General features: G+C 40.6%; 1 protein-coding gene across 1 annotated transcript; it reads right to left on the bottom strand.

Moving 5' to 3' along the window:
* Positions 1 to 11,811: 11,811 nt before the first annotated feature.
* Positions 11,812 to 12,240, bottom strand: LOC105089816 (DAZ-associated protein 2-like). The gene is made up of 2 exons (XM_064496125.1): positions 12,024 to 12,240; positions 11,812 to 11,980 (listed from the first exon to the last, which is right to left on the bottom strand). Exons 1-2 carry the CDS (start codon positions 12,227 to 12,229, stop codon positions 11,812 to 11,814), a joined length of 375 nt encoding a protein of 124 aa, XP_064352195.1. The 5' UTR covers positions 12,230 to 12,240.
* Between the last annotated feature and the right edge of the window lie 4,909 nt (positions 12,241 to 17,149).

Genomic DNA, 17,149 nt, shown 5'->3' with positions numbered 1-17,149 from the left:
CTTGCAATTACATATATACACATATATATGTGTACACATACATGTAATTCTATATGTGTGTGTACAGGCGTATATAGCATGTGTATTATACATATTTAAAAAAGAAAAAACTGGTTTCTCTAAAGCACTTGTCTCCACTTGTAAAGTGGAGAGGTCCACTGTGCCCAGAGGTCCCTGCTTCAGAGCCCACTCAGTTCTGATCCCCGCAGCCCCTCTCACCAAGTTCATTGTCTTAGACTAACACAGCTAAGAGTCTGTCCTCCATACTGGCTCTTAGAATCAAACTCAGTTCTTCTGTGATGGCGTACATTTTTTGGAGGCAATGAGAATGCTATGCAGTGGTATTATATAATAAGACACACATTTAAATGTCAACAATATTCCAGGAAGCCTTTACTGACTGTTGTTTTACCTGTAGCTGAACAAATCTGGCCAAAAGATTTTCTTGCTCCCCCATTGTCCGCAGCAGTTCAGTCTGGTTGGACAATGCTGTCTGGACACAGTGCAGCTAGAACTTTGTTCTTGTTAGTAGCAATTCACTCTTAAACAACGAGAGAGGAAGGCAATCTTCTCTCCCTTCCTCTTCCTGCTGTACTTTATAATCTAGTGGTTAGAGCCTGGGTTCTGAAGTCACACAAGCCTACGATTTGTGTTCTAGCACCTTTTCAACTGTCTTTAGAAAATAGTTTATAGTTTCCTGACTTGTAAAATGAGGTCCTGTCTCATTGAAGAGGGTTGTAAGAATTAAATGGAGTCATGCTTAGGACACAGGGCTCAGAATGAAATAAATGCTCAATGTTAGGAGGGTACATTTAGATAGTTTAAAACATAGTTCTTGATCCTGATAGCAGGCAACTTTATGAAAGGTGAAATATGCTAAAGTCCTATTTTCTGACACTGCTTCAGACAGAGCCCAAGGTGGGTACATATCTAAAGTATCGACTTCTGAGGCCATGCTAAAATATAATGTTGCCTTTTCATAGCTCTTATAATCAATTCTTTCCCATCTCAGTACTACCATTGTACCTCACATTCACCTGTGTATCATTCTACACAATTGTCCTGTCTCAGGGAATGGGCACCTAAAGAATGGGGATCTTTTACTTAGTATCAGTGTCTGCTACTCTAGCTCTGCAGACGTGTTCTTACATTGGTTGCCTAGGACTTTCACGGTGTCTATAACCAAAATATTTTTCATTCCTGACTTCCCTGGGTGTCTTTCTCCTTTGTACTCAACTGATTACTTAGGGTTTCTAGAAACCTTCTAAAAGCTGCTCTTAGTTAGTTCTCCTCTGACCTACCTCCTTATTTTTCTTCTTCTCTGCCCAACCACCAAATACTGGTATTCCCACTAGGCAGCAGCCTAAAAGAAAGAGGTAGCTCTCTATGTGCTAATGTAGACAGATTTCTAAAATATCTAATGAAATGGTGGGATAAAGGTGTTTTCGGTTATAATTTGTCTTTCTTTTTTTTTACATATTCCAACCATGAATATGTGTTAGTCTCCTAGGGCCACTATAACAAAGAATCACAAACTGGGTGGCTTAAAGCTACAGAAATTTACTCCCTTATAGTTCTAGAGGCTGGAAGTCTGATATCACAGTGTCAGCAGGGTTGGTTCCTTTTTGAAGGCTCTGAGGGAGAGTTGATTCCTTGTCCTCTTCCTAGTTTCTGGTCCTTACTGTCAATCCTTGGCATTCTTTGGCCTGTAGACTCATCACTCCAGTCTCTGCCTCTGTTTTCACATGGTGTTCTCCCTGTGTGTCTCTTGTCTTCACATGGCATTCCCCTCTGTGTGTGTCTGTGTCCAGTTTTTTCTTATTTTATGAAGACACTGGTCATTGGATTAAGACGCTCCCTCCCTGATCCAGGATGACCTCATCATAACTTGATTACACCAGCAAATAACCTATTTCCAAATAAGGTCACATTCACAAGTTCTGGGAGTTAGGATTTCAACGTATCTTTCTGAAGGACACAATTTGACCTACACAATATGCTTTACTTTTAATTTTTAATGTTAACAAAGGTAGTCTTCACAGAGAAAAAAATGTGACAATGAATATATATATGTTCATGTATAACTGAAAAATTGTGCTCTACACTGGAATTTGACACAACATTGTAAAATGATTAAAAATCAATAAAAAATGTTGGGAAAAAAAGGTAATCTGAGAAGTAGGTCTCTATGACCCATTTTCTTTTCTTCTCTGTGCCTTGTATATTTTCTTAATCCAACAAATATTACATAGATGCACACAAATATAGGTATATAGGTACAGATAGCCACATATGCACATACATATATATTGACATATAATAATTAGTTCTCTGTAACTTTCTATCTTGAGTCACCTGGGTCTCCATCCTTGGGTCAACTATTCCCTTCTATCTACTCTACAGTTTCATCCATCTCATGAATTTAGTTCTGGCCCATATGCTAAAGACTCTTAAGTCAGCATCTCTAGCCCTCACATTTTAAGAGCTTCAAATTTGCTTTCTGCTGGATGTATCATTCAAAACGTCCACAGCAAAATTATCACTGGCTTTTCAAAAATTCTCTATCCCCATCTTGCCCAGAGACAACCAAACCAGAAACTAGGGAGTCCTCCCTGAGGGCTCCTTCTCCCCAGCCCTCATACCCAGTTAAGCACCACCCTACTGATTCTGTTTCACTGATATCTCTCAATCCAAGTAGTTGTGGTATATTTATACAATGGAGTATTACTCAGCCAATAAAAAGAATAAAATAATGCCATTTGCAGCAACATAGATGGCCCTAGAGATCATCATTCTAAGTGAAGTAAGCCAGAAAGAGAAAGAAAAACACCATATGATATCACTCATATGTGGAATCTAGAAAAGAAAAGAAAAAAGGACACTATGAACTCATCTATAAAACAGAAACAGACTCGCAGACATAGTAAACAATCTTATGGTTACCAGGGAAAGGAGGTGGGAAGGGATAAATTTGGGAGTTTGAGATTTGCAAATGTCAGCCACTATATATAAAAATAGATTTTAAAAAAGAAGTTTCTTCTGTATAGCACAAGGAACTATATTCAATATCTTGTAATAACCTTTAATGAAAAAGAATATTAAAATGAATATATGTATGTATATGCATGACTGGGAAATTGTGCTATATATACACCAGAAACTGACACATTGTAACTGACTGTACTTCAATTAAAAAAAAGGGTACCTCTCCATCCTACTGCCATTGCTTAAGTCCATGCACTCATTATCTCTTACCTGGATCACTGCAACAGCTTATTAATTGGTTCCTTAGCATCCAATCCTGACCCCTTAAATTCATCACTTCCAGAGTAGCTAAAGTTATTTATATAAAATGCAAATTAGACTACATTGCTTTGCTGCTTAAAACCTGTGTCCTCTCTTCTGCAATCTATACATCCTGTCATCCTGTGTCTTGCCTCTCCTTGCTTTCACTGCACTACTAACATCAAGCAGCTTGCTGATCCTGGTTCCCATGTCTCTTCTTTTTCTGTGCTAGCCCCTCTGCCAAGAATATCCTTTGTTCTGCTGCCTAACTTTTATCAGCCTTCAGGATGCATTCCATGTCTATCATGGCTTCCAAGAAGCCTCCTAGAATCCCAGGTGAGGCAGTGTTCTTAGTATGTGGGACCAGAGCACCCTGCTACACTGCTCTCTTAATCTTTCCCATATGTGTTAAATACCAAATTCAGTATCTGTAAGTACCTGAATGGTAAACACCATGTATTTTAAACCAAGGCCACTACAGTGCCTCGTCCAGTGCCTGGAATGAAGGAGGTGCTAAAGAAATGCTGGTCAAGTGAATAAAGGAAGACATTTTGTTATTTGAGAATTTCCACAAACTGTTGATTAACAAAGGAATAAGCTACTGTTTAGTTTAATGGTATTAACATCTCAAAACACTTATTTTATGTAGAATAGGTTTTTCAGCCTTGGCACTATTGACATTTGGGCTGGATAATTCTTTATTGCAGGAGTTGTCCTGAGCATTATAGGATGTTGAGCAAAATCATTGGCCTCTACCCACTAGAACTTTCAGTTGTGACAACCAAAAAAAATTTTTTAAATGTCTCCAAACATTGCCAAATATCCCCTGGTGGGGAAGGAGAGAGAAAAATCACCCTCAGCTAAGAGGCACTGGTATAGACTGATGTTCAATATAGATTTTGAAATTTATAACACCTGTGAAGGCAGGATTTCCCATAACATTTCATTTGGTCCCTAGGAATATCAATTATTCTTTGTAAGAGAAAATCTGCCAAAGTTTATCCTATGTTTTTAAAGGCATTTAAATCAACTGTATGTAAAACTTTTAAGAGTTTTTCTAACATAATTACCTTGTAAAAAGATGAGATCATATCATTTATTGTTCTATAAAAATGTAGGGTTTTTTTTTTTCAAAGCATACGTATGTGCTGGTTCTTATTTGGAAAGGAAAGAGGTCAATAATTTAATTTGAAAGATGCTCTCCTCTGGCTGTGAGAGCAGGAAGGAGTGAGAGAAAGTGGAAGGGAGAGAGAGAGGAAGAGGTTTCTTTTAATCCAAAATTCGGGGAGTTGGGGAGCTTTTTATGTTAACTCCCCATTTCCTTTGCTCTCTGCATGATTCTAACCCACTGTTATTGACCAGTGTGGTCAACATTAAACACAGAACAGTGAACTCTCCTACACAGCCTAGTCAGGCAAAGGTCAGTCCAATATTCTGGTTGACACAGTTTCTAATATTCAAAGTATTCTACTAGTCATAAACACACCAAACACGAAAGCTATACTAAAATATTTTAAAAATGCTTTGAGGCAAAGGGAGCACTTTCTATGGGCCAGGAGCTGTAGGTTGTTTTTTTTTTTTTCAAATGAGCCACACAGATATGATCTCTATTCTCTGAAAGTTTATGGTCTAGTACGTGGATATAAAAATTAATGAAACAGTCACACTGATAGGGGTATAATTAGAAACTGAATAAATGCTATGAAGGAAAGTAATTGAGGAACATGACCTGAACTTGAGGAAGTGACAATTGAGTTGAGATCTGAAGGAGGAATCTAAGGAATTAAATAAAAGTGACAGAAGAAGAGCAGCTGCGGGTGGGGGTCGCGGTGTCAGTAGATGCCCTTGGTTGCAGGGAGCACATCAGAACTGAATGAAGAGAAGAGAGGAGGCTGATGGAGCTCAGGAGCTAGGCTGGGGCAGCCAGGCAGGGCCTACTGGGCAGATAGAAGGGCTATCAACTGATGTAGGTGTAAGAAATTCTGGCTACAGTGTGGAGAATGGATTGGAATAGCAGGAGAGAGGGGATGCACGGAGACTAGCATCTTACCAAATCAAGATCCTCATTGTTCTCTGAAAGCGCAGGCAAAAGATTGCCAGCTCTACAATACGGATGAGCCTTGAAAACACGATGCTAAGTGAAAGAAGCCTGTCACAAAAGGCCACATGTTGTATGACTCCACTTACATGAAATGTCCAGAACAGGCAAATCCATAGAGACAGAAAGCAGATCCGTGCTTGTCAGGGGCTGGGATGAGAAGGGAATGGGGGTGACTACTAATGCGTACCAGGTTTCTCCATGGGGAGATGGAAATGTTTTAGAATTAGATAGTAATACTGGTTGCACAACTTTGTTAATACACTGAAAACCAATGAACTGAACACTTCATAAAGGTGAAATTTATGCCATGTGAATTACACCTCAATAAAACTGTTAACAAAAAAAAAGAAAGAAAGAAAAGTCCCTCCTCTTTTGTTTTGGGAGAAAACAAGTTCTAAATTCCTAAGCAAAAACAAGGTAATGAACTGACTTTTTAAATCTTAATTTTAAAGTCATGATCCTTAAAATGCTCCTTGCATTCTAAAATTCAATTATCTGAAATTTAAGAATTACACTGGAATAGAGACATTTAAATAAGAACAGCTGATCAGGGATCTAGAGAGAGCCCCATAATTCCCAAATTGTAGTTTTTGTTAAGAAAAATTGTAAAATCACCAGCCACTGGGAATTAGATCAATTGGAATTTTACTATTTTATCAATTCAGTCATATAGTGGATTTTAACTTTCAGCACGATTTTCATTTTCTACCCAGACAGCCACTTAGCAGATAGATGTGATATCAATCTTGATTTCCAACCTCAGGTTTCTGTATGAATTTAATGGGGGAAGTAATTATGCAAGAATGTGTTTTAAAACACAGATCTCAACTACCCTATTATTACATTTACAGCTGATTACCATGTGAATTGCTTTTATGCTATGCTAGAATATCACTAACACTGTTCTTGAAGGAGTGCAGTATAAAGTACGGGATACATGGAACAGCCTCTAATAACGATGACACTGCCTAATATTTATTTTTAAATTCAGATTTACATTGAAACTATTATCTAGAAAAAAGTAACTAATGTGTGGTGTCATTTTATACATCAGGACTCTTTTTGGTACAAGGGATAGAAAATCCAACTCAAAACAACACAAGTGAAAATATAATTTATTGGCCTTCTTAACTGCAAAGTTCAGTGGTGGTGCTACCTTCAGGCACAGCTGGATTCAGGGCTCTCAGGCTGGTTTTCTGACAGACTGGTTTCATCTTCAGACTCAAGGTTGTCACTCCTGATGGCAAGATGGGAGCAGTAGCTCTCTCCCGTCTCTCTCCCGCATTCTTTGCAAAATACTCACTGTGGCTGCCAGGTTCTAAGTGAACCATGTGCTCGTTCTTGGACCAGCTACCACAGGACTCAGGCTGGGACACACGCTCACCCTTGCAGGACAGAATCCCACTCCGACCATCCAGACTGACAGCAGGGGGAGAATGAATCCCTTAAAAAAGGGCAGGTATTGCTGGTAGAAAAAAGGACAATGGAGGCTGGAAGGGAAAATATCAAATATCCCCGAAAGTTTCCATTTAAAAGATGGGCCAAGAGATAGGGCAGAGGGTATGCAGACTGACGGTGAGCTGGGAAGTACAGTGGACCCTTCTGGGGGTATCTTCGCAGTGGATTACCCTTCTCTGAGAATTTCTCCATTTGCCTCATGGGTTGAGCCAGATTCCTTCTACTTGCCCCTCTAAGAGCCACTCTGCACCCTTCCAAGCCTGCTTTCTATCCCAGAAGCCTGAACTGAATGGCTGAGAGTAAAAGGTCCTTGACCCTCTGACTTTTGGTTGGGGTTGGCGACTGGGGAACACCCACAGGAGATCTAAGGGAAGCAGGAGGGGGTCCTTTCAATCTAGTTATATCCCTCCACCAATCATCATGGCCCCCTTCTCCCCAGCTTTATGGAGATATAATGGAAATCTGACACTGTGTCAGTTTGAGACGTACAACATGATGATTTGACACACACATATGTATTTCAAAATAATTACCACAATAAGGTTAGTTAACATATCCTTCACCTCACATAAGTACCTTTGTTGCTTTGGTAGTGGTAGAGAGAACCTTTAAGACATACTGTCTTAACAATTTTCAAGTAAGCAGTACGATACTGTTAACTCCTGCTACCATGCTGTACATTAGATCCCCTTTTCTGATCACCCTCTCTACTCAAACTTTTCTCCTTAGCTCTGGTAACCACCCTCCAGCTTGTTCTCTTGGGCCTAGAGATGGTAAGGACTCCTGGGGTACTACAGAATTCTTTATGGGTTTCCCTAAACCCTACCTATAACTTTGAAAAATGTCCCATAATTAAACCCTCCTTGAATCATCACAGTTGAGTGCACCATCTGTTCCCTGCTGGGACCCTGACAGATATACGTAATAAACATGGCAGCCACATTCTTTAATGCATGCCCTCACTTTATATGTTATTCCAAATCCTGTCATTTGTTCAATGAAATAGGTATTCTTAACCCTATTTGATATGAGGGAACTGAGGCTCAGAGAGGTTACGTAACTCAACTGAGATCCCACAGCTAGTAAAGGACCCAGCTGACACTGGTCTAATTTCTCATTATGTTATGTCCGAGCTACAACATCTCTGGCCAGGACCACGGCTTCTACTCTTTCCTTCTTATGATCTTTCTCCACACAGTAGCCAAACACCATCTATTTTGTAGATCTGCCAAGGTTGTTAGTAAAGTGCCTTACAAATTTAATACATTAGCTCACTGAGTGAGAGTGTGTGTGTGTATGTGTGTGTGAATATATACATGAAAGAGAAAGAGAGATCAGATCGAGTCTCTGGTCACTTTCAGAATTAGATTCCTTGAAGTTGGAAGATCTGGAAGAGACTTTGGAGGAATTGAATCCAGGGGTCCAATTCCTCTGGACACAGCCCACCCATCATCTTCTCTTAGAAGTCTTTCTGATACCCAAGGATGGGTAAGGGTACCCACTCTGTGCTCCCTTAGTATTTATCCTACCACAGCACTAATCCCATGCTGTGTAATTATTATTTGCTTTCTTTCTTCTATTCCACATTCTACTCCATTATAATCATCCATTGTTTCTCTGTCTCTTTCTAGACTACAAATTTCTAGAAGGCAAGAGTCGTATCTATTATTTCTGTATCCCTAGTGTCAGACACACACATTAAGATAGGGGCTAAATAGGTATCTGCTGATGAATGACAACATAGCTCTGAACAAAAACCTGTGCCAAAAGTTCCCCAAGATGGGCTGTCAGAGACAATACTGAAGGAATTCCCTCCAGAGGAAGAAGATGAACTCTGACTGCTGAGATGACAGGCAAACTCTAAAGTTCCCTGATTCTGGATAAGAGAGCTGCACAGATTACAGGAAATGGGTTTCTTTCAAGGAGGTATCAGTTAATTTAAAGCTACCTTATGTTGTTTCTACTAACATTGATTAAATAAGGAAAGGCATTGTAAATACTAAGACCTAGGTTTTTCACTGTTGGAGAAAAGATGTTAGTGGAAGAACTGATGGAATTCAAATGTTAATGTAGTTAGTAGCATCACACCAGTGTTCACTTCCTGGTTCTGCTCATTGCATCATGGTTATGTAGGACATTAATATTAGGAGAAGGTAGGTGAGGGAAGGGATAATGAAACTTTCTGTACAGTTCATAAAATTTTTCTGTAAGTCTGAAATAAGTTCAAAATACAACTGTCTGATGGTACATTCTTTTAAAGCCATACTCTTAGAATCTAATACAGGTTACAAAATTTCGCCAAGAAGTACACAGGGGTGTAACATATTATAGCTTGCTGTGTTACTCAGAATCACAGAATTTTACAGTGTGGATGTAATCCTGGCAGTCACAGTCCATCTTCCTCCTACAGAATCTCCTTAGTATCATCCCTCATAGCCTGAAGCCTTTGCTGTGACGTTTCCAGAGACAGCTGCGTACCTCTGCCCCAAAAGTGGACTGCTGAAAGAAGAGCTTGAATTTCTAGAAACATCTTCCTCCTCCTATCCACCAGGCTGAAACTGACTTCTTGGTTTTTCTGGACCCACATGGTGACCCTACAGACACATGAAGAGAGTCAACACCATCCCTCCTGTGGGTTTTCTTCTTCAAGCAAAACACCCTGAGTTCCTTTGCAGATGACATAATGATGTTTTAATAGGGACTGCTGATGCTTTGATGCAGTTGTTTCTAAACTTTTTCATCAAAGAAATTCTCATGTAGAAGTCAGTTTGTAAAACAAATATAAGTAAAACTCTCTGCCAGAGGTGGTGGATGAGGAGACCAAGGAGTATCTGATCCCTCATCCCTTCCCTTCCCTAGTGGTCCTTGGAACCTTTAAAACTCCAGAGTATGTAACAAACTCTCCCTTAAACCAAAAGTATGAAGGACATGGATGGGGTCCTCAGATCCCAAAGCAGGTTTGGGGGGCAGATGTTCTGAGTATCTACTTCCCACTGTCCCCAAATTATACCATGTGGACAATCCCTGATTTAGACATCTGTTGGGTCACAAACAGTAAGGATCATAACAACAAGAACTGAGACTTTATATGTATTAATTCAAGAACCATAAGACAGAGATATTAGGATTATCTCATTTTATAAATGAGAAAATAGAGGCATAGAGAAGGTAAAATTTATTCAAGGTCAATAAAAGTGGTAGAACTGGGTTTTTAACCCAGATCTCTCTGACTCTGAGCCACTGTACTCTTCTGCCTCTCTGGCACAGAAATCTAGGATTGTGGGACACCAGCCCTTACTTCTGGCATCCTCAACTGTACGCTAGTCACTTTACAACCTGGAAGTCATCCTGGAGTGGATTCAATAGGGAATCTGCTGTAAACAGTCCACCACTGACATCAAACCTCTACAATATACCCTGCATTCCTTCCCTCAGATATACCCAAGTCCTCATTTAAACAGTATCTCTTGGGAATCTGAGATCCTAAGGATGAAGCATTTTTGGAATAGTAGGTTTGTACTTGAAGAAGGGTCATTGAGGGACACTCTTAGGCTAATGTCTCACAGAGAAATAGTTCGCAAGGAGCCCTAGCACCACTGGTGGTTCTGACCTTTGGCTGTTTTATGATTTCATGCAGGGCACATGCTTGGTGAGCCTTGGTCAGCAACTTCTTCTCCCCAAGTGAGGGCTAGGATGGTGTTCATTTGTTGTTACTGCCTGTGTGGCACCTATCTCTCCTGTGTTTCCTTTTGGTGGGAGCCCTCCACCCCCACCCTTCAGTATCTGGGGTCTGGGTTGACAGACCTTGCTTCCCCAGCTCTACTCCAGGGCAAACACCTGGCTGAGCCTGGATCATTAGCATGTTTCCAGTTTCAGATGATCCAAGCTAGACCAATGAGACTCAATATCAAGGCATTTCTTGGAACCGTTGGAGAAGACATCTCTCTTCTCCCTAGGGCTTCTCGGTTGAGAGGTTGTAAATCTTGCAGTCATCTTGTTATGAGGAGACTACCAGATGGATAGTGAAGCCAAGGAGAAGAAAGCAAAGCTGAGAGATGAAAAGAAACAGATTCCAGAAATCTTCACTTCAGACACAGCATCCAGCTGTGCCTAGGGATGGACTCATTATACTTATCTGAACTAATAAATTCTCTTTGTAGTATAAACCCATTCCAGTTGGAAGTATGGCCTTTGAATTCTCTGTAAGCCTCTCCTGCTCATCCTTTATAAAATTATAACCTTCACCATACCCTGGCCCTCCCTAAGCCCTTCTCTCATTTATTTTTTTCATAAGCACTTATCTAACACTTTATATGCTTTACTTACCTTATTCATTTTTGGTCTCCCCAACTAAATTCCATAAAGGCAGAGCTTTGACCTATTTGTTCACAGCTGTACCTCAAATTGAATGACCCTAGAACATAGTAGGTGCTCAACAAATATTTGTGAAATGAATGAATGAGAGAACTTGCAACTGAAATAGCTCTAAATGGTTTATATGGAAATGCCTTTTCTTTTTACACCAAAATAATTTGGCAACTTTAATTCTTAGGAATATGAAAGTTCCCTCCAAACCTAATTTGATGTTTTATTACTAAAAGCAAAGACCAGTATGGTACAGTATTACTCAGGAGGAATTAAAGGAAGATCCTTAGGGCTGCTTCACCCACATCCATTTTATGAATGGATACTATCTCAAAATGCTTTAGGAACCATTACATGGTTCCATATTAGGTTTAAAAAGTGCCTGAAAATTTGGGTACCAGAAAGACACCCCAACAACATGTGTCTAAACTGCTGTTCCAGGTTAATATGACTAAAGCAGTTACATTGTGAGAAGTGCTGAAGGTATGTGATGTCTTTCTCGGTACAGAGGTGCCCTTGGTTCTTCATCAGATGGTGTAGCTGCCATCCGAGCTGCCCATGAAGAATTTTCCCTTCTGCTGAGTTATGAGGACATTGGTTCCCTACAGGACTGCCAGCTGAGCAGCATTGGGAGGGCATCCAGGGGGAGGGGGAGGAAAGCTGCCAGCAGTAGCACCAGTTCCAAATCTAGTACCCACATCATACCCTCCTTCCCCCAGTACTGCTGAACCAGGTGGGAAGATGGGACTAACTGGATAATAAGCCAGGGGACTGTGGAACCTAAAGGTCCAGTAGCCACAGACTGGGAAGATACAGTGAAGAGCCAGGAAGTGCAGCTGACATGATGGGGACTGTGGAAGCTCCTGAGTGTACAGAACTTGGACAAAAGAGCTCTGAGTAGGCAGGTGGAGCATCACTGTAGGGTGGAGCCTGAGGAAGAGGCAAAGTCTGAGGGTACACAGGATTCCCAGGAGGCTCAGGGTAGGCTGGCTTTGTTGGATATTGACCTTTGCTGTTCATGGTGGCTGTGGGTCTGGTTTGGCCCTTAAAACAGCCTGTTGGAATTTTGAAAGGGGTCATACAGACACTATAGTTTAACCTGGGGAGAATCAGCACATTAATAATGTGTCTTAGAATAGATTCTCTCTCCATGTTTTATAACATCTTTAGTTTCTCTCTGCAATATTTTGTAATTTTCAGTGTACGGGTCTAGAACATCTTTTGTCAGATTTACCCCTAAGTATTTCATTTTTCTGATGCTGTTGTAAATAGCATTGTTTCTGTAATTTTAATTTCCAGTTCTTTGTTGCTAGTGGAGTTTCTTTTTTTGTTTCTTTTGTTACATTTCTATTTAGAGCAGCTCTCATAAAGCCAAGCCATTTCGTAAGGCACTGGCTTCAGTTGTTGTCTTTGGTGTGGAACCAGCCCAGTCTAATCAGCTGTAGCTCAGAGTGCACAGTCATGTGATACAGATCAGGTACAGATCCTTGCCCCCCTCAGGGATTAGCCTAGCATCACTGACCCTCAGCAGGGTTGGCCCTTGATGAACCCATTTCATACACTGTGTGAAATTACCACAAACAAATCAGTAAAATGATGTGAACCAAATGTTAATTTTGTGCTTTTAAATTTTGCACAGGAAACTTCTGTGGCTGTGGAGAAGGCCAGCAAAAAAGACTCTTGTGCTAGAATTTAAGTATTTATTTCTGCTGGCATCTCTAAATACAACCATATGGTCCTAGAGGCCACAGTGTTACAAATTCCACCTACTACAGGAAGATCTAAATTCCTAGGAGACCATATGTCTAGTGATGTATCCCAGCCCTTTAATTTACACTTTGGTCTGTCATAAACTCTGCTTTAACTGGTCTGCTAAGCATAGAAGGCAGCACAGTCCAAGGGATGCCCAGGGTAAACAGCAGGTATCTCCGGTGAACTCCTATTATCAAGAGGATTTAGAATGTTGTGACTGAACCACTACCCACCAAAAACAGGATATCCGGAGCCCAAAACAATTTTAAAGGAAGGCATTTTTTAAAACCCCATTTTCTCAATGAATTATGTTTTTCAGCACAACTCCTAATGCTTTAGTTTTGCTTTTTAACTCTTATTCATTCATTCATTCATTTTTTTTTTTCATTCAGCAGTTGTCCATGTAAAACTACTGTGTAAAACTACCGTGGGCTCAATGCTAGGGTGGTGGGAGGGTGAGAGGGAACACCAGGATTCGTAATTCAGGATTCCTGCTCATAAGTAGGGGAAACACACACACACACCAATACAATCTGAAATAAAGATACAAAGTGGAATCTTTGGCACTGTGATTTGTAAAATATAAGGCACTATTTCAATGTTTGTTGTTTTATAGCTCAGAAAAGGAGACCGTACTATAGAAAGTTGGGGAAGGCCTCACAGAGGATGGAGAGGGACTTGATCTGATTTTACAGATAAAGAGGCATTCCTTCACTAGGTGAGAGGGCACAGAAGGAATCCCCATTTTGCCTATCCATTTCTGCAAAGAGCTTAGTGCATCACGTTGGAGGGACACTGGAGAAGAAGTTGTGAAAGAGGGATGTGATCAATTACATTTTCCAAAGATGGCCACATCCCTCATTAAGAGATGGGATCCAGTTCCCGCCTCTTGATTGTCAGCTGGCTTTTGTGACTGTTTCAACCAATAGCCAATGGGAGACACAACACTACTTGTAAGATTCAGTCGTAAGATTTCACTTCTGTCCTTGTCATCAGAACACTGCTAGAGCCCTGAGCTACCATGTAAGCACTCCCACTGCCCTGAGGGTGCCATGCTGTGGAAGACCAATCTACCTGAACCAGAGACTGCACAGAGGAGACCTGAGACTACCTAAAGAGAGAGAGATGGCTGGTTAGCCTCCAGCTGCTCCATTTGCAGACACCTCTGACTGCAACTGCATAAGACACTCTAAGCCATAATTGCCCAGCTGAGCCCTTCCCAAGTTACTGACCCAGAGACACCATGACAGATAAGGAAATGACTATTGTTTTAAGTCACTAAGTTTCAGGGTGAATGGTTACATTAATAGTAATAGGTAGTAATAAATAATCAGAACAGGGAGAAAAGAAGTGACTTGGTTGTTTTCTTTTTTCTCATTTCATGTCAGAAGTAGATTTGGTGGAACTAGCCAAACAGGGCTGACTGGGACTTGGAGATGAATCTGATTCCATAGTGCAAAAGAGATAGTCAGAATTAACCCACGAGCAGGAGTAGAATCTAGATAATTGGTCAAGGAGATGGTGGAGGACTAGGTCCTACAAAGCCTGGGGGAACAAGACAAAACCATCACTGAGGCAGGGCTCCTAAGCTGAGAACCATAGCAGCAACTCAAACACAGGGGGCAAAGACAGAGAACTCACTACTCAAACCAGTGACAAGATCACATGAAAATAAATTAGAAGTGAAGCCTAAAGAAGTGTGACTTGACACTGACTTGACATTGAGTTGTGAAGCTTTGGCTACAGTGTTTTTCCTGACTAGGAAATCTAGAATGATCTCAGAGCCTGAAGTGAGGCAGGACCTATGATCCCACCTGTGTCGATTAGATGGACACAAGATCAGGTGCAGTATGCCAGTCAGGTTATTTTGTTTCCAGCCAGCCCAGATTAACTGCCTATCCCACTCCATCTACTCTCCAGCAAAAAAGGCCAGTAAATAAGTCTAAAAAAATAGTCATAGGAGAAAGGGGAAGGGCTTATTGATAGTATTCTGGAATAATATGCATCCACCGAAAAATCAAATTAGGTACCTACCTTAATCTGGCAACATGTATCAAAACATGCCTGGAAATATTTTTAAAAGGCAGAACAGGATGCAAACACCTAAGCAACTGAAGAATGATGGAGCTGACCCAGTGTTTCCATTAGCTACATCCACACCTAAAAGAGGAACATCCAACAATATAATTGTCCAATATATTAGCTAAATTGCAGAATACTATGGAGTCTGTTTTTTTAAATGATGTTATATAATATGAAAAATATTAATAAAATATTGCTTAGCTTTAACATTTTCCGTAACAGCGCATTTTGGGTCTCCTGTTTCTCTAAACATGCCTGTAAGAATTCCTTATACCAGCAGGTCCTCAAGAAATGTTGGTTCTCTAAATGAATTCTATAGTTAATTTCCACTGAGGACCTACTATGTGCCAGGCATGGTTTTCTGTTCCTTCCACATGTAAATCTCTTTTACCTCCACAAAACCCTAGGAGGTAGGTAATACTACCATTCCTGTTTGGAACAGGTGAAAACAGGGGCAGAGGGTTAAGAAATTTGCCTAGTAACTGGTAGCACAGGACAGACAGTCTGGGTCCATGACACAGTAACTATCTCTTGAGCTAAACAACTCCAAAACAGGTGATCTTAAAAATAGCAAAAAACTAAAATTTAGGTTTGTCCTTACCCAGACTTTACCCCCAAATCATCAAGAAAAAAATAACATTTATTAGATCTCATAATTATTGATAACAAATCTTCCAAAACTAAGGGCAGAGAAAATGGTAGCAAAGATTCTAAAATTAAGGAAAAGGAGGGGCAGAGACTCTAGGATATTTTTTATTTATATTTTTTTCACTGGCCAGAGGAAATAGAGAAAAAGCAAGGGAAGGGGGAAAAAAAAAGGAAAGCAAGTTTGTTATTAGGTAATTTGGAATCATTATACAGGAAAGAAAGATGTCAGTAAAAATATTTTACATGCAGTATCCTGGGGCCTTCTCCTTCCAGATCCATTTCATCTCCCTAATTATCTGTATGCATTTGTTTCAGCACCGTTACACTGGCGCAATTTGTCATAAATTAATTTAGGTCTGTTTAGGAAAGTTTTAAAAATCTTACCACCAAGAATTAAGATGAAATGAGAATAAAGAAATAGCTGATCACCCCCTCCTCAAAAGACTGTCTCATGCTGTTTCTCAGTTGTCTCTGCCTTCAGGTTAAGACCCCCAACTCAGAAACAGGATTAGCACTACATGCACACTTGCCACTTGAAATGGGGATGGCGCCTGCAAGTCGTTACTTCCCTCCCACACCTCCCCATTTCTCTGATAGCATTGGGAACTCGAACTGATTTGAAGTGTGGGTGGTGGAATAGTGGGAAGTGTTAACCAAAATCTCCCCTCCCTAACTTCTGCACTGCACTGGCACATATATTATGCCACCCTGCCGCTCTCCACACCAAGGGGAGAGCATATGGAGCCTCGTGATGTGTTTTAATTCATTTCTCTCTTCATTCTCACACTCAGAAGGAAATGGGTAAGGTTAGATAAAATTGCTACTTAATAAGAGGTTACTGAGTGTGTAATTGCTCCCAGAGTGTTTTTAGAGTGATAGTCCGCTGGTAGGAGCCAAGCTTGCTATAAAAGAATCTCGCTGCACTGCCCAAAGACTGCAATTTCATTCATTTGTGGTTATTTGAGTAACACACCAAAGATTAAGGAGCATCATTTACTAAAAGCCTTTTCCTCCCACCTCATCTCAAACAGGTCAGCAAATTCAGAAGTTCAAGGTTTCAGTCCTTGAGTTGCAAAGTGAACAGGTTCTGAAGTTAGCGCTGAAGGGACTTCAGAACCTTCTTTCCAGCAGTAGAATTTACTGGCAAGTAGATGTGATCTTTGACAGGGTTGTAGGCAGAATCACGGCACCGTGTAATTTTTTTTTTTTTTTTTTTTAGCACTTAAGAGACTGAAGGCTCATGATTGCGTTCACATGCCCTATATCACGAAGTAGGTCACCCAGCTGGGAGTGGAAGTTAGTTCTTCTGAGTCTAATCTACTGCTCTTCCCATTGTCTCCCAGGACGGAGGCATGGCATAACCGGAACAATGTCGTGGTGACCCGACGAACGGGCAGTCTGACCTGGCAGGTAGGCTTTTGCTTAAGTTGATACAATTCTGTTAGTGTTTCTCTTGAT

This window comes from Camelus dromedarius, chromosome 17, assembly GCF_036321535.1.
Source record: "Camelus dromedarius isolate mCamDro1 chromosome 17, mCamDro1.pat, whole genome shotgun sequence".
In the NCBI taxonomy this organism is placed as follows: Eukaryota; Metazoa; Chordata; class Mammalia; order Artiodactyla; family Camelidae; genus Camelus; species Camelus dromedarius.
This window is presented reverse-complemented; position numbering and strand designations above follow the sequence as displayed.